Source organism: Chelonia mydas, chromosome 8 (assembly GCF_015237465.2).
Source record: "Chelonia mydas isolate rCheMyd1 chromosome 8, rCheMyd1.pri.v2, whole genome shotgun sequence".
NCBI lineage: Eukaryota > Metazoa > Chordata > Testudines > Cheloniidae > Chelonia > Chelonia mydas.
Window position 1 is genome coordinate 35,430,297 of NC_057854.1, and position 20,965 is coordinate 35,451,261.

A 20,965-nucleotide genomic window follows, 5' to 3' on the forward strand; every position below is an offset into this window, starting at 1 on the left:
AGCCTAACCAAAAGAAGGTTGAGGGGAGATATAATTGCTCTCTATAAATATATCAGAGGGATAAATATCAGAGAGGGAGAGGAATTATTTAAGCTCAGTACCAATGTGGACACAAGAACAAATGGATATAAACTGGCCATCGGGAAGTTTAGACTTGAAATTAGACAAAGGTTTGTAACCATCAGAGGAGTGAAGTTCTGGAATAGCCTTCCAAGGGAAGCAGTGGGGGCAAAAGACCTATCTGGCTTCAAGATTAAACTCGATAAGTTTATGGAGGAGATGGTATGATGGGATAACATGATTTTGGCAATTAATTGATCTTTAAATATCCATGGTAAATAGGCCCAATGGCCTGTGATGGGATGTTAGATGGGGTGGGATCTGAGTTACTACAGAGAATTCTTTCCTGGGTATCTGGCTGGAGAATCTTGCCCATATGCTCAGGGTTCAGCTGATTGCCATATTTGGGTTCGGGAAGGAATTTTCCTCCAGGGCAGATTGGAAGAGGCCCTGGGGGGTTTTCTTCTTCCTCTGTAGCATGGGGCATGGGTCACTTGCTGGAGGATTCTCTGCACCTTGAAGTCTTTAAACCATGAGTTGAGGACTTCAATAGCTCAGACATAGGTGAGAGGTTTATCGGAAGAGTGGGTGGGTGAGATTCTGCGGCCTGCATTTTGCAGGAGGTCAGACTAGATGATCATAATGGTCCCTTCTGACCTTAATATCTATCTATATCTATGAAAGATGCTTTTCCTCTGTCGTTTGGAGCAGAGAGGATTTGTGACTTGATATCTATTCCAACCTGCTCTTTTTGATGGCTCCCAGGGTTTCATTTGGGTTCCTTCCCCTCAAACCCAACTTCAGAAGCTCTTCGGCCTGTCAGCAGCAATGTATGGCCCAGCACTAGCAGCCAGAGTTAACAAAAGGAGCTCTACCTGTTTAGCTTACCAAAAAGAAGACCAAGTGGTGACTTGATTTCAGCATATAAGAACCTTTACTGGAAGAAAACACTGGGTACTAAAAGATTCCTTAATCTCGTGGAGAAAGGTACAAGGAAGACCAATGGCTGGAAGTTAAAGCCAGACAAATTAAACTGAGAAAGTTATCTAATTTAATAGTAAGAGTGATTAACCACTGGAACACATGACCAACTGAAGTGGTGGATTCTCCATCTCTTGATGCCTTCAGAGCCAGACTGGATGCCTTTCTGGAAGAGATGCCTTGCCCTCATACAGACCAACACTGTCTCATTGTTTCCTTGTATGCCCCCATGGACCCATCTTTATCCATCTCTTGTTTCCTGTCTTATACTTAGACTGGACACTCTTTGGAGTAAGGACTGTCTTTTTGTTCTGATTGGACAGCGCCAGCACAGTGGGGTTCTGGTCCGTGATGACTAGGGTTCCTAGGCGTTACGGTCATACAGATAGTAAATAATACAAATAATGATAGACACAAGAGATTGGGTTCAGTACAGGAGTAACTAGATGAAATTCTCTGGCCTGTGTTTTACAGGAGGTCAATTTTATGGTCCCTTCTGGCCTTCGGATCTATAAATCTATGAACTTAGCTTCTTCCATAAAGATTAAAACATGGCCTAGAGAATCGTTGCTGGTGAAAATTCCTATGATCTCCAAGTGGTGTTATAGATGGCCAGGGCCAGAGGTGCAGCTGAGATGCCACCTCGGGTGAGAGGACCATTCCAAAACCCACGTTCTCCTTCAGCCCCCTCCTCACTCTTCCCCTCCCCCGGCCTCTCTTCTCACACACTCCATCCCCACAAGGGGGGCTTTGTTGTCTTTCCCTGCTCCCTGCCCACCATTTCCTTCCATCCCTGACACGTAATAGGTTTAAAGACCTTGTGTGTATGTTTCAGTGAGCTGGTCCCAGTTGTGTATTAGGGAGAGTTACTCCATCACTATGACATCATCAAAACAGTTCAACAAGTCTAATCCACTTGCTTTGTCTAAATCATTGTCTATGTCTCCCTCTAGTGGCTGGACCCAGCAAAGATCCTGCTTCTTACTGTACTACCCATAGCTGAATGACTCATTCCGCTCAAATGGCAAGAACTTGTGCTGGGGGCCCTAGATTCAATGCTCACCATTGACTGTTTTGTCTCTGTGTAGGCAACCAGGGTTCACAACACAGGCAATAAAGGGGCAGATTTTTAAAGGCAACTGGTGGAGTTAGGCCTCAAACTCCATTTTCACAGGCGCAAAAGGCTGCTAGGTGCTCAACTCTCATGAAACAGCCATTGAGGGTCACTGAATTGCCCTTTGTGCCTGTGAAAATCTCCCCCAAGGATTTAAGGTGGGGGATTTTAGAGTCTCTGCAAGTACCTGCTGGAAGTTGGGTTGGCCAGGAGAGGAGACTCTGCGATTCCTGTTATAAAGAGAGTGTTCTTCCCCTATGGGTCAGCTGATTGCTCCCTCTTTAATTACAGCAATGAATTTAGCAAGTTGGTAGCAGAAGAATATCTCAGTTTCTTTGACTTCACCGGGCTCACCCTGGACAAAGCACTCAGGTGAGCCTCTCTGTTTTCATTAAAGACCTACCCCATGACGAATTGATCTAGAAGCCCAGTGTTTCCAATTTGTGTGGTATCATTATTTGCCATGTAGCGCGGCCCCGCTTATGCACTTAAGGTTTGACGACTGATTGTATGTATAATGACAGCTGGAGGCTGACAGATGTGTTGGTGTAACAGGAATCCCAGCTGTGGTTAAATATTGACTGTGATCTAATGATCAGCACAATATGCTCCCACTGGAAATGGGGTCTGAGCTGCAAGAGTCTCAGTTGGCCAGAGCTTGAAGGGGTTTGGGCCTGAGGTTCTAGTTAGGACCCATCTCTCTGTGGAAAACACCAAATTAAAGTAACGCCCAGTTGACCGTGAGGCAAACCCAACCCCAGCTGTACAACCCCAGCTGGCACCATTCTCCTGTGCAAGAGACAGGGCTGGATTTAGGGAGCTGAGCTGGCACAGAGTCCAGCATGCAGGATATTAGTGGGAACAGGCCATCGCGGGCAGGGCAGGGCAAGAATTTGCCCTTCTCCGAGTGAGGTCACACAGAAGCACACAGGCCAGGGGGTTGAGCTAGAGTACACAGAGCAGCTCCCCAGCTGCTCCATAATCTTGCAGAAAGGCTGTTGCCCCTTTGCTCCCCGCAAAGGTGAGGCCCTGGGCTGCGGATTTCCATTGAGACCTGTAAGCTGAAATGTCCTTTTCTATTTGCAGAACGTTCTTGAAAGCGTTCCCTCTGATGGGAGAGACTCAGGAACGGGAGCGCGTGCTGATCCACTTCTCCCGGAGATACTGCCAGTGCAACCCAGAAGAGAGCACGTCGGAAGGTACCTCCCTGCCTCCTCTCAGACACCTCACCCTCCCTGACAGTGCTGACAATGCGTGGGCACCAGCTGGTCTGCTGTACAACAAAGAGCAGAGATCCTAAAGCGCAGCCTGGGGTCTGCTGGTAACCTGGAGGCCACTTGCTAGTAATCTGCAAAGAGCTGGCTAGTGCTGACTCAGACAGCGTGAGCAACTCCTTCCTGAAGGACAAAGCAGGGTTGCACTTCAGGGAGGGGGACATCTATAAATAGTCCATAGCTAATAATTGATTAATGGATGTGACATGCAGGAGTAATCCGTGGTGTAGGTGGTTATAAACACAGCAGAACAAGATGGTTCTAAGCCATGCTTACAAGCAACCTGTGGGCCCCTATAGCAGTCTCTGGTTATTAAAACCTCTATTAGATATTTATTAACCTTTTATAAACGATTTAGAAATGGAACCTTCATACAGAGTCTGACCCAACAGGCTTATCTCACTAAGGGCCACTAAAATCCACAGATACATTATCCTAAGACTTCCCCGTGGCAGACATTGTGGCAGATGATACAAATCAGTGGCATGATCATGTGGGGGAGAGGAGGTGGTTCACGTGGTTGCAGATGGAAAGGGAGAGGCCCATAGGAGAATCTCTGCATTGGGATGTCATCCACACTAGGGAAAATGTTTGAGAACCCACGTCTAGATTACTGGCAACGGTGATTTCCTTACCATGATACAACTTCATGTGCAATGGTCTTGTCAGTATATTTGTTGTCCCATTTTGTAGAGAAAACAGCTAAGCTTTTAATTTGAGCAACCTCCTATGACTGCTGCTCCCATGATCTGTATTCTTTGTTTCAACAAACCCTATAAAAACACAGTTGGGGGAGGGGGATATTGTTTCATTTGAAATATTTATTCAGGCAATTCCCTGTACGAAGATGTGAGAAAACAGAAGGTGTGTGGGTGATGCCTACAAGATCAAAGGGAGTGCACAATGAAATGCCTGGGCGTACTTTGCAAGCTGAAGTCTGGACAGCCCATTATAGCGCAGTCCTGCAAACATGTGTTTGACAGCTTCTCATTTGTGCTGAGCACTAGTGTCTTCTGCTGAGAGGAGCACAGGGGTCAGGAAAAGAGATCTCCTCAAGTGAAGTTACAGTTCGATAGCAGGAATGGAGGTGGAGCAGGCTTTGGGTGGTGGGAGAATAGCCAGCATTTCACCATGTAGGATTCTTGGTTGCAATCCCTGCAAGGGAATGTTTAAACCCAAACTAACCGGCTGTTTCTAGTGGTTTCACTTGTTTGATTGCACAGAAATATTTCTGTTGATAAAAAGATTTTGCAAAGCCGTATTTTTATAAAATCTAAGGGCCAAATCCTTTCAACTTCACATAGTGCTTTCAAATCTGCTTGTGTGAGTAAGTGTGACTCAATGTGAGTAAGACTGGCAGACTCTAAATGCTGGGCCTAAATTGACCGTCGTGTCCCTTTAACTATACGATAATAACATTATTAGAAACAGCTCAAGTTCATCTGCAATTCCTGACTAACTTTGGCAATCCAAAGGGAGAACATTCTTACATTAATTGTACGTTCGCTAACTAAAATGCTGACAAATCCAGTCTCCAATTTGGGATAGCTCCTTGCCAAATTGAGCTTGCAAAAGATGAGCGGTTTTCGGACATTTGTGAGATGGCTGAAAGTGAAACATGGGATGAATTGTACAGTCAGTGGAATGCAGTCAGCTGCCTAGAAGGGCAAACACCAGCTCAAGACAAGATTACAGTTACATGATGACAAAGCTATGCTGTGCAGTGAGTTATAATCAATTTGTGTAAGGTCACGGTCCTGGCTGAGTCTGCCCCTTGTGGATGGTCACCAGCCACCAGTCACCCAACCTTTGGATCCCAGCTGCTTCCAGCCTGCTAGGTCTGTGTAGAGGCCAGGCACGGTCTCTGCTTCCTCCTCTAGGCACACTCCCAGGGTGCAGACTGCGTGTCTGAACTCCTTCCTTGGGATGGGAGACTCCACAGTCCTACTGTCGAGACCTCTAGATCAGTGCTGAACCTCCCAAGGCTCTCCAGTTGCTTATGCATGCTCCCATGCAGCGCTTCCCTCCTGCCGCTGCCCCGTGGGATGTCTGGTTTATAATTTTATTCTTCAGGGACATGTGGCTGTACAAGGAATTTCTTAAACATGCACACTTTACTCTTAGGACTTGTCTACAAAGGGACGGTCAGGAAAATTAATCCGAATTCAGATTAAGCTAAACCAAATTAAGGCCACTTTAATGCTGAATGCAAGTGCTCACACAGGGATTTAATGCGGTTTAACTAATCCACTTTAAATTCACATCTTTAGTTAGTTCGGATTAATTTCCAGTGTAAACAAGCCCTTAGAGAGCACAGGACATTTACCAATCTAGGCAAATCAACAAACATCTTTAACACAACCCCACTCTTGAATCCTCACCGCTACTGAGTCCTTGGGGTTGGGATCGTGTCCTTGGGTGAAGGCAAAGCCCCACTTCTCCAGGAGGGTTCTGTTTGAGTGGTGGAATGGCTCCATTTCCTTACAGAGCATGTCATTTTTCAAAGCAGTCTGTGACACTTTTGTTTGTTTGTTTCTATACTTCCGCTGGGGATTTTCCATGCTCCAACCCCCTAGGAATTGCTGGGGCAGAGTCATCAAAAGTCAATGGTTCTGTTGGTAGCAACCTCATTGTTCTACCAGGGCAGAGTTAGTGAATGTTAATGGACCTTGATAGCCCTGTCACACAGTCTCCAGACATAGCTGCCAGCTTCCTGCTATCAGATGGATGATCACATTCACAATGACTGTTACAAGTACCAGCATTGTTCCTAAAACTGCATGGAATTCATAACTGGACCCCAAACTATCCCATAAGGTATGACTGTACAATTAATGCCAATTGCTGTTGTAAAGAATTTGGAGTTTAATGTCTCTTCCCTGGATGATCACGAGACACATTATTGTACATATTTCAAAACAGCAAATAAGTTGGTGCTGGATCAGAGGTAACCTGGCCCCTAAGAGTTGTGTTCTTGAAGATAAAACAGATTTTCACAGCAAGATTTTCTCTGACAAGTGTCACGTAGACAAGAAATTTGTGTTCTTGGAGGCTACAGCAACAGGTCCCTGGGCCCAGATGGTACCAATCTAGGCATTCAGAAGGGTCTGGAGAAGATGCTGATGACAGAAGTACACAATCTCTTTTGAAGCAGCGACTCTCCAAAGGGGGCCAGAGGGACAGCACCTATCTGTAAAAAGAATACGCAGGGCCAGCGAAGGAATCCCAGAGCAGGTGCAAACAGTAACGACAATTACAAACACCGAGAGGGTCATGGTTGATGGGCCAAGCCAGCTTGGCTTCTGCAAAAGAACATTGTGACTGGCTCATATTCTGCTCAAACTCTTTGTTTGTTCTGACAAAATAGGGAGTAAGGAAGAATGGGAGGATATAATTTATTTCAACTTTCAAAAAGCCTGTGACAAAGTCCCTCTGAAGAGGTCACTAATGAAGTGAAGCCACAGGGTTAATGGTCATGTTTGGAAACAGTCCAAGGGACAGAAAACAGAGAGCAGGAATAAATGGTCCATTTTCACACTGGAAAGAGTTAGCACCGGGGTCCCACGCGGCTCTATACCAGGACTGGTGTCCCATAATATACTTATTAATGACCTGGAAACAGGGGTGAGCAATGAGGCAGCAAAAATAGCAGCTGGCACCAAATTATTGAGATTAGTCAAACCTGAAGAGGGACTTCTGAGGGGCCTACCCACGGAAGGTGAATGAGCAGCCATGTGGCCACAGAAATTCAAAGCTGACAAATGCAGAGTCATCCAGACTGGAAGAAAGATTCTGAATCATTCAGACCCACGTCCGGGTACTAATTTAACACTCAGGAGAAACTCCTGGACACCGCTGTGACCAGCTTAGTGATGACTTCTGCCCAATATGCAGTAAGGATCCGAAAAGCGATCAAACATTAGGGGGTATAAAAAATGAGAGACAGTGATCCTGGGGGGTATTACAGTGCTGTTATAGAAGGGTTACCTGACCCTAGAGCCAGATAACATTAGCAAGCTGGCCTTTATGCTGTGACCACTGAAATCATTAACTTTAGAGATAAAGTTTCGTGACTGCTTCTTGGAGCAGCTAGTCCTGAAACCTACAAAGGGAGAGGCAATTCTTGATTTAGTCCTAAGTGGAGCACAGGATCTAGTCCAAGAGGTGAATACAGCTGATAATAATAGTGACCATAATATAATTAAATATAACATCCCTGTGGCAGGAAAAACACCACAGCAGCCCAACACGGTAGCATTTAATTTCAGAAAGGGAGACTACACAAAAATGAGGAAGTTAGTTAAACAGAAATTCAAAGATACAGTGCCAAAAGTGAAATCCCTGCAAGCTACATGGAAACTTTTTAAAGACACCATAAAAGAGGCTCAACTTAAATGTATATCCCAAATTAAAAAACATAGTAATGTAACCCTTCTGCCCGTCAGAGTTGGCAGCAACAAGGGCCGGGTTCAATATCTAGGGGATCCATTCCAATAACACAATGCAAACCGGCTCGAGCCCCCACCCAGTGACCTGGGACAAATATATACCACCCCCACTAGGCACCTCCAAGAGACAATACTTCCCCTCTTGCAAGCACATAGTCTGAGTGTAGCAAAAAGCCTTTTAATAACAGAGAGAAACAATGTGGCATTATGTTGGGGAAACACCACCAACAAGATTCATAATACAACCCATGAGCAAAAAACCAACCCCAAGCAAATTGGAGCATGCCCTTTTCCCTTTGGTTCTTGAGTCCAGCAACCCCAAATCACCCAAAGTCCCAAAAGTCCAATGACCCAAAAGTATCAGGGTCAGGGCAGCCCCAGAGTTCAAAAGTTTATCTACAGAGCTTTACCTCCCAACCTGGGTGGAGATGGGGGCGGAGGTAAGAGGCACCTTACATGATCTGAAGCTGACCGCCCCACAGCTCCATAGGCCTTTGCTCCGCTCCGCCAGCCGCCCCACGAACTGCTTCGCTCAGCTCCACTCTGCAGCCCACCAGCAGCTCCCGCCGTCCCACAAACTGCTCTGCATCCCACCAGCAGCTCCCACCGTCCTATGAACTGCTCCACCAGCCTGTCCACAAGGCACTCCAGCCGTCCTGCAAACTGCTCCACAATATATCTTCAGGCTTCCCCACTACTTAACACAATGCTCAGTGATTTCAGCTCTTAGTCAGTTCAGCTCTTTGGTGAATTCAGCTTGTAGTAGGGGAGCCTCAGCGCTGGTGCACTATTAGCCCAAAGTGAGCTCAGCAGCCTATAACTAGACTTCTAATGAAATCAAAATTAGCTCTGATATTCCACAGTGGAGAGAGGAGGAAGTGCAATTAGCATGTAAGGCCCTCACCAAGGGACCCATGCCACCAAGTATTAATACTTGTCCCCAGCCTCTCTCAATTCACAGAGTTTTGGAACCCATGACCCTTGCCTAGCGAGTGCTACTTAGTTGATGGTGAGTCCCTCCAGCATAACAAAAGGCCAAGTACAGTTCCAAGCACAGTTCCCATAATCAGGGTAATAACAATTTATTCTTCCTGCCCCAATAACAGAGACACTGGGGATCCCACAGCAGTCAAAGTGACCATTTGGGCAGCTATGGCCTCATTCTAGGCGAGGTGGGTGTGCCTATGCAAATGAGATCAGCCCCTGAAGTTCTTTTCCACAGCTTGCCACACCTCACCACCAGATGTCAGGGTGGAGCTCATCCTGACACTGCTTACAGTAAGAGAAGTGCCACTGTGGCTAAAGAACAAAGTAAAAGAAGCAGTGAGAGACAAAAAGACATCCTTTAAAAAGTGGAAGTTAAATCCTAGTGAGGAAAATAGAAAGGAGCATAAACTTTGGCAAGTGAAGTGTAAAAATATAATTAGGAAGGCCAAAAAAGAATTTGAAGAACAGCTAGCCAAAAACTCCAAAAGTAATAGCAAAAAAATGTTTAAGTACATCAGAAGCAGGAAGCCACTGGATGATCAAGCTGCTAAAGGAGCACTCAAGGACAATAAGGCCATTGTGGAGCAATGTCTTCATGGCTGAGGATGTGAGGGAGATTCCCAAGCCTGAGCCATTCTTTTTAGGTGACAAATCTGAGGAACTGTCCAAGATTGAGGTGTCATTAGAGGAGGTTTTGGAACAAATTGATAAATTAAACAGTAATAAGTCACCAAGACCAGATGGCATTCACCCAAGAATTCTGAAGGAACTCAGATGTGAAATTGCAGAACTACTAACTGTGGTATGTAACCTATCATTTAAATCAGATTCTGTACCAGATGACTGGAGGATAGCTAATGTGATGCCAATTTTTAAAAAGAGCTCCAGAGGTGATCCTGGCAATTACAGGCCCTTAAGCCTGACCTTAGTACCGGGCAAACTGGTTGAAACTATAGTAAAGAACAGAATTGTCAGACACATAGCTGAACATAATTTGTTGGGGAAGAGTCAACATGGTTTTTGTAAAGGGAAATCATGCCTCACCAATCTACTAGAATTCTTTGAGTGTGGGGGATCCAGTGGATATAGTGTACTTAGATTTTTAGAAAGTCTTTGACAAGGTCCCTCACCAAAGGCTCTTAAGCAAAGTACGCTGTCATGGGATAAGAAGGAAGGTCCTCTCATGGATTGGTAACTAGTTAAAAGATAGGTTTCAGAGTAACAGCCGTGTTAGTCTGTATTCGCAAAAAGAAAAGGAGTACTTTTGGCACCTTAGAGACTAACCAATTTATTTGGGCATAAGCTTTCATGAGCTAATGCATCCGATGAAGTGAGCTGCAGCTCACAAAAGCTTATGCTCAAATAAATTGGTTAGTCTCTAAGGTGCCACAAGTACTCCTTTTCTTTTTAGTTAAAAGATAGGAAACAAAGGGTAGGAATAAATGGTCAGTTTTCAGAATGCAGTGAGGTAAATAGTGTCTGTACTAGGACGAGTGCTGTTCAACATATTCATAAATGATCTGGAAAAAGGGATAAACAGTGAGGTGGCAAAATTTGCAGATGATACAAAACTACTCAAGATAGTTAAGTCCCAAGCAGACTATGAAGAGCTACAAAGGGATCTCACAAAACTGGGTGACTGGGCAACAAAATGGCAGATGAAATTCAATGTTGATAAATGCAAAGTAATGCACATTAGAAAACATAATCCCAACTATACATATAAAATGACGTGGTCTAAATTAGCTGTTACCACTCAAGAGGGAGATCTTGGAATAATTGTGGATAGTTCTCTGAAAACATCCACCCAATATGCAGCAGCAGTTAAAAAAGCGAACAGAATATTGGGAATCATTAAGGAAGGCATAGATAATAAGACAAAAAATATCATATTGCCTCTATATAAATCTATGGTACGCCCATATCTTGAATACTGCATGCAGATGTGGTTGCTCCATCTCAAAAAAAGATATATTGGAATTGGAAAAGGTTCAGAAAAGGGCAACAAAAATGATTAGGGGTATGGAGCAACTTCTGTATGAGGAGAGATTAATAAGATTGTTACTTGTCAGCTTGGAAAAGAGATGAATAAGGGGGGATATGATAGAGGTCTATAAAATTATGACTGATGTGGAGAAAGCAAATAGGGAAGTGTTATTTGCTCCTTCTCCTAACACAAGAACTAGGGGGTCACCAAATGAAATTAATAGGCAGCAGGTTTAAAACAAACAAAAGGAAGTATTTCTTCACCTGTGGAGTCAACCTGTGGAACTCCTTGCCAGAGGATTTTGTGAAGGCCAAAAACATAGCAGAGTTAAAAAAAAACTAGATAAGTTCATGGAGAATAGGTCCATCAATGGCTATTAACCAGGATGGGCAGGGATGGTGTCCCTAGCCTTGGGTTTTGCCAGAAGCTGGGAATGTCCGACAGGGAATGGATCACTTGATGATACCTGTTCTGTTCATTCCCTCTGGGGCACCTGGCATTGGCCGCTGTTGTAAGACAGGATACTGGGCTAGATGGACCTTTGGTCTGACCCAGTATGGCCGTTCTTATATTCTTATGTAACAGGCCCACTACATACCCTCCCACTGGACCCAGCAGCATTGCTGAGTGTACTGTTAAATCCGACAGCACAAAAACTTTCACAAAAAGCCACAGTTGGTCTCCCCTTCACACTGGGGGAGCTGAGACAACAGAGGGGTCAAGGTGCTCTGAGGACAATGGTCTGGAGAGCGCTGAGAGCTGTTTGCATTTGTTGTGTGTTTCAGATGGGATTCATACACTGACCTGTGCCCTGATGCTGCTAAACACAGATCTTCATGGCCATGTAAGTAGAGCTTATCGAGGCCTCCTTCCTTCTTTCCTTCCTTCCCAAGTCTTTACCATTCTGTGGGCCATGCTGCCGGAGCACCTGGAGAAGCAGGGTGGGGCAGAAGAGATCGCTCTGGCATTTCCAAAGTGGGACTCTCGAGACCAGGCCAGGTGAATGCCCAGTGGTGCCTGAAAGACAGCCCTGGAGACAGAGCCTCTGTTTGTGTCAAGCCCCACTTAAGTTAATGGCAAATCTCCCATTGGCTTTAATGGGGCTAGGATCTGGCCCTTTGTGTATAGTACAGGTCCAGCCCAGATAGTGGCAGTGCACCTTTGTTCCCAGTCTGCCCTGCTGGGGAAGGACTCTCTGGAGCTCCCCTTGACCATTCGCTCCTGGGGGCGAGCTGAGATTGCCATTGATTGGGGGATGGTTGTTACGATGGAGGCACCTGAGGCTAAATTCACCCCAGCTGGTTCTCTAGTGACGTCAGCAGAGTTCCCTCAGTGCATGAGTCTGATCCCTGCTCGCTAGGACCTGGACTGAGAACCACTCCCAGCTCATGTCACACAGCACCATGCACCAAGCACTATGAGATGCATTGGGTCACCTCCTATGGCAAAGCGTGCAGCAGCGGGATAGCGGGGTATAGGGGACCTAGGCCGCTGACTGGAGGCAAGGCTGGTCTGACAACGGCAAGAGGGTATTTAAGGCGATTTCACTGGGTGGCAAAGGATTCCTAGTGCTGCACATGGGGGACATGTTCATCACAGGTTGGTGAGCCTGCTCCTGGCTGCTGGGAGGAGAGATCAGGTCAGAAATGAACATCTTCACAGCCAGGCCATGTATGAGAGGGGAAACCTAACTGACTGTAGGGGAGTAGCATTTGAAAACAGAGAGTCCAGGAAATGCACGGAAAAACGACTGGCATCCCAATCCTACCCCATGAAGGGGATGGTCCTGTCACCTCTGACTCCAGCAGGAGCACAATCCTCGGACATAGGGTGTTGTCAGCATTGTTAGTCTGCCCCCTAGCGGCTCTCCCCATGGCATTGCTGAGCTGACCCCAAGCCTGTATGTCGCACAGGGGCACAGCGTGAGGAAATGCCTATGGACAGTGAGTCTCAAATCAGTCCTCATTCACCTCTCCTAGGAGAAGGCAAGGAGTTCGGCCTCCTAGGCCCTGGATTCCCCTTGACATGCATGGATCTCTGGGCATCCTGTAGGGGCTGTTCACATGCAGGTCTGTGCTCTGCACAGCTGGTACAGATAGAACCACATTGCCAATTGCTCACCTGGCTGTCACTGGCCCTGTCCCCTCCCACCATGGGTCAGGATTCCCCACCTTCCTACATCCATGAGTAGGGGGACCGGATAGCAAGTCTGAGAAATCGGCACACTGGCTGCAGGACAATAGGCGCCGATATAAGACAAAACCCTGAATATCGGGACTATCTGTATAAAATCAGGACATCTGGTCACCCTACCCATGTGTTTTAACCTGGTATTCGCTGGGGGGAAGATTGCCCTCATCCCTAGAGTGAGCCCAGAGAGCCTGCGCACCCCATATGCACAGCCTGGCAAAGGCAAGTACAGCTTCACCCCTGTGCAGCCCCATGGATGGCAGCCATGCCAAGGGGCCAGGCGGGGGGCCAGAAAGGTGTGGCCATGAGCCAGCTCCTCCCACACACTAGTCCCCAGTAATAGCAAAGCATGCCAGGAAAGGGATTGTGCCTCCGAAGGCACCCCCAAAGAGAGGCAACTTTGTGCCCAAAGTGTGCAGCCTGGCCCTTAGATCTTTAATTAGCTTTCTGCAAGCAAGCCCCCATGTCCTGCTCCCATGTGAACCCCTCCTCAGTGGGGCAAATCCAGATGGGAGAGGAGCCGCCCCCCTTGCAGAGCTTGTGGGTGCAGTGCGGTGTGTCTCTGCAGACAATGCAGGTGCTGGGGGTGAGGGGTGTGACCAAGGTGTTACCAGGAGCAGGCCGGGCTTGCCTGGAGTGCAGTCATCAGCCTGGTGCTCTGGCCTTCCAGCTGGGTGGTGAGTTCTCACACCCACGTTCTCAGCATGCGGCGGTGGAGACCAGGCGTTTGTACCAGCGCCGCCCCTAGAATGAACCATCTGGCTGCAAATGCTCATTGACGGCTGCATCACAGCCGCCCTCTCCGCTGGGCCTGGGGGGAGAGGAGTGAGCGCTACCCCCCGATGGCATCCATAGGGCCTCACAGGCCACGGCCTGAGCAGCCCGCTCCGACGGACGCTGTTCTGCTGCACCCGCCACTCCCTCCTTCAAGCACACGCTGCTTGCGGGATGATTATTAGTTTGAGTTTGTGCGTTTTTAGGGCCCGATCAGATTTGGTTGCAATTCTGACAGAGTCTCCCCTGTGGCCAGCTCCACCCACGTGCTGAGAGGAGGTTTCTTCCTGCTCCTCAGGCTGGGAGGACAAGGAAATAATGCTCTGCAGATGGAGTGAGGCCGGAGAAGTCTAGACTGAGCTAGCAGCCCAATGGATTTTCAGCTTCAATCGCAGACCAGCATAAGGTTGAGAGAGAGGTGGGAGGAGTGGTAGATACGCTGGAGGGGAGGGATAGGATACAGAAGGACCTAGACAAATTGGAGGATTGGGCCAAAAGAAATCTGATGAGGTTCAATAAGGATAAGTGCAGGGTCCTGCACTTAGGACGGAAGAACCCAATGCACCGCTACAGACTAGGGACCGAATGGCTAGGCAGCAGTTCTGCGGAAAAGGACCTAGGGGTGACAGTGGACGAGAAGCTGGATATGAGTCAGCAGTGTGCCCTTGTTGCCAAGAAGGCCAATGGCATTTTGGGATGTATAAGTAGGGGCATAGCGAGCAGATCGAGGGACGTGATCGTTCCCCTCTATTCGACACTGGTGAGGCCTCATCTGGAGTACTGTGTCCAGTTTTGGGCCCCACACTACAAGAAGGATGTGGATAAATTGGAAAGAGTCCAGCGAAGGGCAACAAAAATGATTAGGGGTCTAGAGCACATGACTTATGAGGAGAGGCTGAGGGAGCTGGGATTGTTTAGTCTGCAGAAGAGAAGAATGAGGGGGGATTTGATAGCTGCTTTCAACTACCTGAAAGGGGGTTCCAAAGAGGATGGCTCTAGACTGTTCTCAATGGTAGCAGATGACAGAACGAGGAGTAATGGTCTCAAGTTGCAATGGGGGAGGTTTAGATTGGATATTAGGAAGAACTTTTTCACTAAGAGGGTGGTGAAACACTGGAATGCGTTACCTAGGGAGGTGGTAGAATCTCCTTCCTTACAGGTTTTTAAGGTCAGGCTTGACAAAGCCCTGGCTGGGATGATTTAACTGGGACTTGGTCCTGCTTTGAGCAGGGGGTTGGAATAGATGACCTTCTGGGGTCCCTTCCAACCCTGATATTCTATGATTCTATGAGGCTTAAGGCTGTCTTGGCTTCAGGGTGCCATGGGGGGCATGGATTAAATTTGAGTGGGGCTGTGACCCCGTTTGCCTGGGTAGGACACCCCATCCTTGCAGCCCTTCTGGCACCCAGGGGCTCCAGGCATCCCTAGCCCCCGGGAGAAGTGGAGAAAGGGGCTCCAGACACCCCCAGTCTGCAGGAAGGTGGGAGGACTGGATCCTTTTGGTGCTTCCTCGGGAAGTGGAGATGCAGAAGGAGGATGGGGGCTGGGGCTCCCAGAACTGCCTGGCCCCTGGTGGGGATGGTGCTTTTCAGCCTGACTGCATCACTGTGGAGGAGCTTGCGCCTGGGTGTGGGGCAGGGAGAGCTCAGAGCTGGGTGCAGGATAAGGTCGGGGGGAAGAGCGCAGGGCTGGGTGCTAGGGGAGAGCTTGGAGCTGGCTGCAGGGCGATGTGAGGGGAAAAGCTCAGGACTCGGTGTTGAGCCGCTGGAGTGAGGGGTGTGCAGAGCTGGAGGGAGGGGGAGTGTATGTGGCTGAGGGCAGTGGGGAGTGTGGGGGAGAGAGCACGGGGCTGGGTGTGCAGCAGGGAGAGCTCAGAGCTGGCTGCAGAGTAACGTCAGGGGAAGAGTACAGGGCTGGGGGGAGTGTGGGGGAGAGAGCACGGGGATGGGGGCAGGGCAGGAAAGGGAAAGCTCTGGGCCCCTACCTTAGGAAAATTCTGGTTGCACCCCTTTCTGGGATGGAGGTGCATCCTGCAGCGGAGGGCAGGAGAAGGGCCTGAGGAGCAACTAACATACCACAGGGCTTGAGACTGCCATGAAACAGATAAGTTAGGCAGGAGGATATTTAAACAGGGGCACAGGACACAGGTCAAAAATAACAGGCAAGATCCTGCTTAGCCCTGGGCCCCTAGCAGCACAAGGGCAGCTGGCATGTTGCACGGCCGCCCTCAACCTCCCATCCGCCAGGGCAATTGCAGGTGCCATTTTCTCTGCTCCATGCTCAGCTGTATTCCAATGGGGGGCTGCTGTGCCCAACTTTAAAGTACCCCGCTGTCATGAGGACATTGAAATGCATGAGCAACCTGAACGATTTGCTCTGAATCCAATCCAAGCCATCGGCTAGCGCCCCACTTGGCTTAGCAATGACACGGCCAAGCTTCTGGCAGCACAATGACTAGACGCTAGAGAAAGAGAGAGGCTTCGAAGCCCTGATGTCAGAGCTACCTCTAAAGTAAGCTACAGAGAAAAAAGAAATTATAGTGCAACAGAGACACAAGCAGCACAAACAGCGAATGTCTCATTGCCCTCCTTTAGCAAGAGTCCCTAATAGAATGTGTGTAGCGCCCAGCATTACAAGGCCACCATAGATAACATTCTGGGATCTCCCAGGGCTGGCAGGACTGACCCACTGGCAAATGAATCACAGGTTCCCAAGAGTAGTGTATGTGCCGTACAGCATGGATAGCATTACATTAGCCACCGGCTAGATTTCCAGATGCCCATCAGGAAAATAAATATGCACTGAGCATGGTGTTTCATGGTCTTTAATCTGGGTTTGGAACAGGATTGTGCAAGAACAGCACATCTCACAAATCCTTTACATGAACTGAGTACAACTGGTCAACTTTCTTTTTCATCAAAGCATTTTTTTCCCCTCAACCAAAAATGGCTTTCCAGCCAAAACACAAAATTCCCTTTCAGTCAAAATATTCCTGTTTTTTGATGAAAAACCAATCCCTCCAAAATTGTACAGAAAACTGGAATTTTTTCAAAGATCCAAAACACTTGCATTTGCGGTTTTTCACTGGGAAAATGCTCATCGTAAATTTCAAAAGAAACATTTTTTTCTAACTGCCCAGGGACAACAATTGATATTTTGTGATCGGCTTTAGAAATGAGGATCAATGTGAGTTTCCCGGGCTATGGAGGTTTCTCTTCGCTGTGAAAGTTCTTTTCTATATTTTTCTGCATGTGTGACATTAATTTCTTCTTCTCCTTCTTCTCCTCCTTTTTTCCTCCTTCTGCTCCTGGATCCTCTCTTTCTGCTCTTTAACCCTTTGCCAGGTGGTAAGTGCAGCGATTGTAGTGCTTTGCTTGAAGTTTTGGCATTTGATTTGGTTTTTTCCTGTGTAAGAAGTCCTTTTGTTTGTGTTGATACCTACATGATTGTGCATTACAAGAATGTAGTTTAAAAAGTACCTGAATTACATGTATTTCTGGTGGGGGTGGGGGGAGTGATTCCCTGCTACGTCCCAGAGGCCCACTCCTGCTCCTATTGAATGAAATCAGTGGCAGAACTCCCATAGACTTCAATAGCAAAAGGATTCCTCAAACTAAAATGCTATTGATCATGCATCAGCATCTGGGTTCCTCTCACTGATATTCACAGCACCCACTCTGACACCTCATCACAGCAGAGCCTAAAAACATGCTGAATGTTTCCCACAGTCTGCATTCCTTCCCGTGGGTTTCAATGAGTCAACAATCTTCTTCTGACCAAGGATCACTCAGTACAACAGTCTTTTAGGGGCAGCAACCTTTCTAAAGACATCATTAATAATACACTGAAGATTCATAGACATTCCTCATTTTAAAATAAATGCTAAGGGAGGCAGAATACGTGATTTGATCTGCCTCCTTCTTCGTAACTGTTTGGTTACAGGTGCTGTAACAACACCACCTATTACGTTATTTATTGACATAATGGAGATGTGTTTCAACATATTACTGCACATTGCTGTGAGGTGGGAGATATCGTGAAATCCCACTTGCTAGGAAGGGGTTAACTCCAGCTGGTTGCTGGAGCAGGTGCAGTGCGGTGAGCCTGGAATTGACTAGTGCTGGGTGCACCTGGATCATGTTTTCAAGCTTTTCTCTGTAACCAAAAGGATCTCAAAACATTTTTTTGTAATAACACCTGAGTTTGTCACATAATCACATGACTCCTGTAACTGGGGCTTTAAGAGAAATACCAAATAATGGGAGCCTTGTGATAAAATGAGAGTTGGCAACACCACAATGTGACTTTGCTGTTGGCTGCTTCAGTTCCTGAGATCTTCTGGAGAGGAGCTAGCTACAGTGTGCAGGAGACCTCTTGGATTCTGTCTGCAATGGCCTCACAACCTTCTCATGCATGACTGCTGGTTATTATTACACCTGGGTCAAGGCTTTTGGCCAGAACATAACAATGATGAATAAGTATCACCATGTTGCCTCATCTTGCAGTTTTATCGCAACACTCATGATATTTCATGTGGTTTTTTTCTTAAAGCCCCAGCTCCTGAAGCCATGTAATGACAGGGTAATCTCAGCTTTCATGGAAGAAAGTGGTTGCAGAGCAAAGCTTGAAATCGTGATCCCTAAAAGCTCAAAATTAGCCCCTCCCCCACATTAGTGTTCTTCTAAAATCTCATGATTGTTAAGCCAATCTCATGACTTGGGGTGCCTGATTCATGACTTTTGAATGTCTGGGGTTGGCAGTTCTGCAGTGTTAGAACAATAGGAAATCGGCACCTGTTTGAGATTGGACCTTGCTCCCCTGCGTCATCCAGGGTCTGAGTTTAGGCTTGATGAAGCTGGAACCTGATCTTGCAAGCTTTATGCAGGCCAAGCCCCAAATGAAAGCAACAGAAGTTTTGCCTGCTTGAAGCCTGCAGGATTGGACCCTCTGTCCAAATGGTTTTGTTTCTCCAGCCTAGCTTGTGAGCAGTTTGGGGCAGGAACTCTACCTTCTTCAGGATGGTTTTGTTTGACATTGTGGCATGCCAATGCCACACAGCAACTAATGAATCATAAAATAATGGGGCTGTTTTTTTCAAAATGTTAGGTATGCAAATGCATGCACAAAATTCACAGCTACTTTGCACCAGCAGTGACCACTGTTGTGCATGCAAACTGGGTGATTGAATGTGCCTAATTCACCTAATCAGTCATTTGCATGCACAATAATGTGATTTGGATATGAAACCCATTCAGTATTTGGGTGTCATTTAGTTTTTCCGTAGATAGCTAGATGTAAATCTGGAGCAACTCCATCAACCCAGTGGAGTCACACTCGTGTCATACTGGTTTAAACAAAGTAGGAGGCGATTCAGGCACTTTGTTTATTGCAGACCTTGTGAGTGAATGCCGTCTAGTCCTTGGGCCAAATCCTGACTCCTGCACAAAGCCCATGTAAATGGACCATGCCCAGAAGTTCTCCAAGGAGTGGAATCCCCACACACCCAGGCCACACAACAGCAGAGTTACTTTGTCAGGATTACCACAGCCTTCGGGGTGAAATAACATCCATGGTCCCTGCATTCCCCATTAGCAAGGGGGTTTGGACAGTGGATCCATATAGGTCTAGATCCACTAGGCACACACCCATCCATCCTTCCCTCCCAACCTTTCAGCCTCTCATGAGGCGGCACAGGGAGTGCAGCTGCCGAGAACCCCTCTGTGACTGGAGCCCCAGTCTCATGGCCTTTGAGGCTGTTTGTGGGTCTGTATTTCCCAGGCTGCTCCTGAACTCTTCCTTAGAGAAGCTAATCTTGGTGAAAACCTCACTAGTTTCCTTGGGAAGAGGGGTTTCCCCATCATCCCCTACAATACGGACAGATGCAGTTACCGTAATTACACGTCCGAGCCTCACTGCCCTCTTTCATCTTTCTCTCCTTGGGTGCACCAGAACGCCATGCACACAACACAGGTTTTTTGCTGCTAGTGCTTTTGCTGAGGGAGGCAGCAGGGTCCAATGCAGAGGTCTGAGTCCTAGTCCCAGCTTGCCCATCACCTTTCCATGGGACCTCCAGCAAGTCACTTCCCAGTTCTGTGCCTCAGTTTCCTCACCTATAAAATGGGGATGGAGACCCTGACCTGCTGTAGTGTCATGCTTTCAGAGCTACTGCTGAAAAGAGCTATAGAGGCCAGATCCTCAGCTGGAGTAAATCAGCATCACTCCACTGCTTTCCCTGAGCATTTTGGGAAAGGCCAAGAGAGCCATTTTATCCCATCCTTTCTAACTCAACATTAGCATTGATCCAAATCTGCCATGTCTGCAGCTGCTCTACGAGTTGCTGTGAAGAAGAAATGACATGTTACAGATGGTGCAATGCCAGCTAGAACAGAGGGCCACTGGGTACCAACCACAGGGCAGACTGTTCAAACCCAGGGCACAAACCCTAAGTTGGCCGTGAGTTCTAAACTTAGATTTCACCATGCAGCTGCACATCAGGCCCTTTAAAAGCCTTACCAAGGAGTCACAGACAGTTATCCCCTTGGATTCTCTGGTCTGTCTCGCCGCTCTGGTGAGCTTATCCCTGTGATCAATGACCCCTTACACCAAGAATCACAGCAATATTCAGGTTATTCCTGATCCCAAAGGACCAATCACTGACCCCAGGTCCATTGTGCTTTAGGTCTCATACCAAAGACAAAGCATGTAGCCAGTATTATAGTAAACTAATGAAGATTTATTAACTAGGAAAGGGAAATTAGTCATTTACAAGGTTAAAGCCATCAAACAAACACACAAATGAGTTACAGTCTAAGGTTTTAAAGGTAATAGAGGCTTCTATCATCAGCAAGCTCCATTTAACCTTTAGGGCTAACCCAGGCTAGGCAGCTGGGGATCTCTTGCTCATGCCTAGAAACACTTAGACCCCCCACACACACACACACACACACCCCTGAGTCCAAGCACCAGAGAGATCCTTAGTTCCTTTGGTTTGGGGTTTTTTATCCCCCTCCTGCCATGGACTCTGAGCTGCAATCTCAGCTGATGGGAGAAATCCACTTGCAGGACTCATCTTCATGGGAAGGAGAGTAGAAAACAATCAGAGTCTTTGGTCCTTTTGTTGATGGTTTCTCAGTCCAGATGTAGGGAGTTT

General features: G+C 47.2%; 1 protein-coding gene across 1 annotated transcript in view; it reads left to right on the top strand.

Annotated features, from left to right (window-relative positions):
• Positions 1–20,965, top strand: part of PSD2 (pleckstrin and Sec7 domain containing 2) — a 153,567-nt gene that overhangs the window by 97,791 nt on the left and 34,811 nt on the right. Inside the window, exons 5-7 of the mRNA XM_007059167.4 lie at positions 2,447–2,527; positions 3,242–3,354; positions 11,637–11,695. Coding sequence (XP_007059229.2) covers positions 2,447–2,527; positions 3,242–3,354; positions 11,637–11,695 — 253 coding nt within the window. The remainder of the gene's footprint in view (positions 1–2,446; positions 2,528–3,241; positions 3,355–11,636; positions 11,696–20,965) is intronic.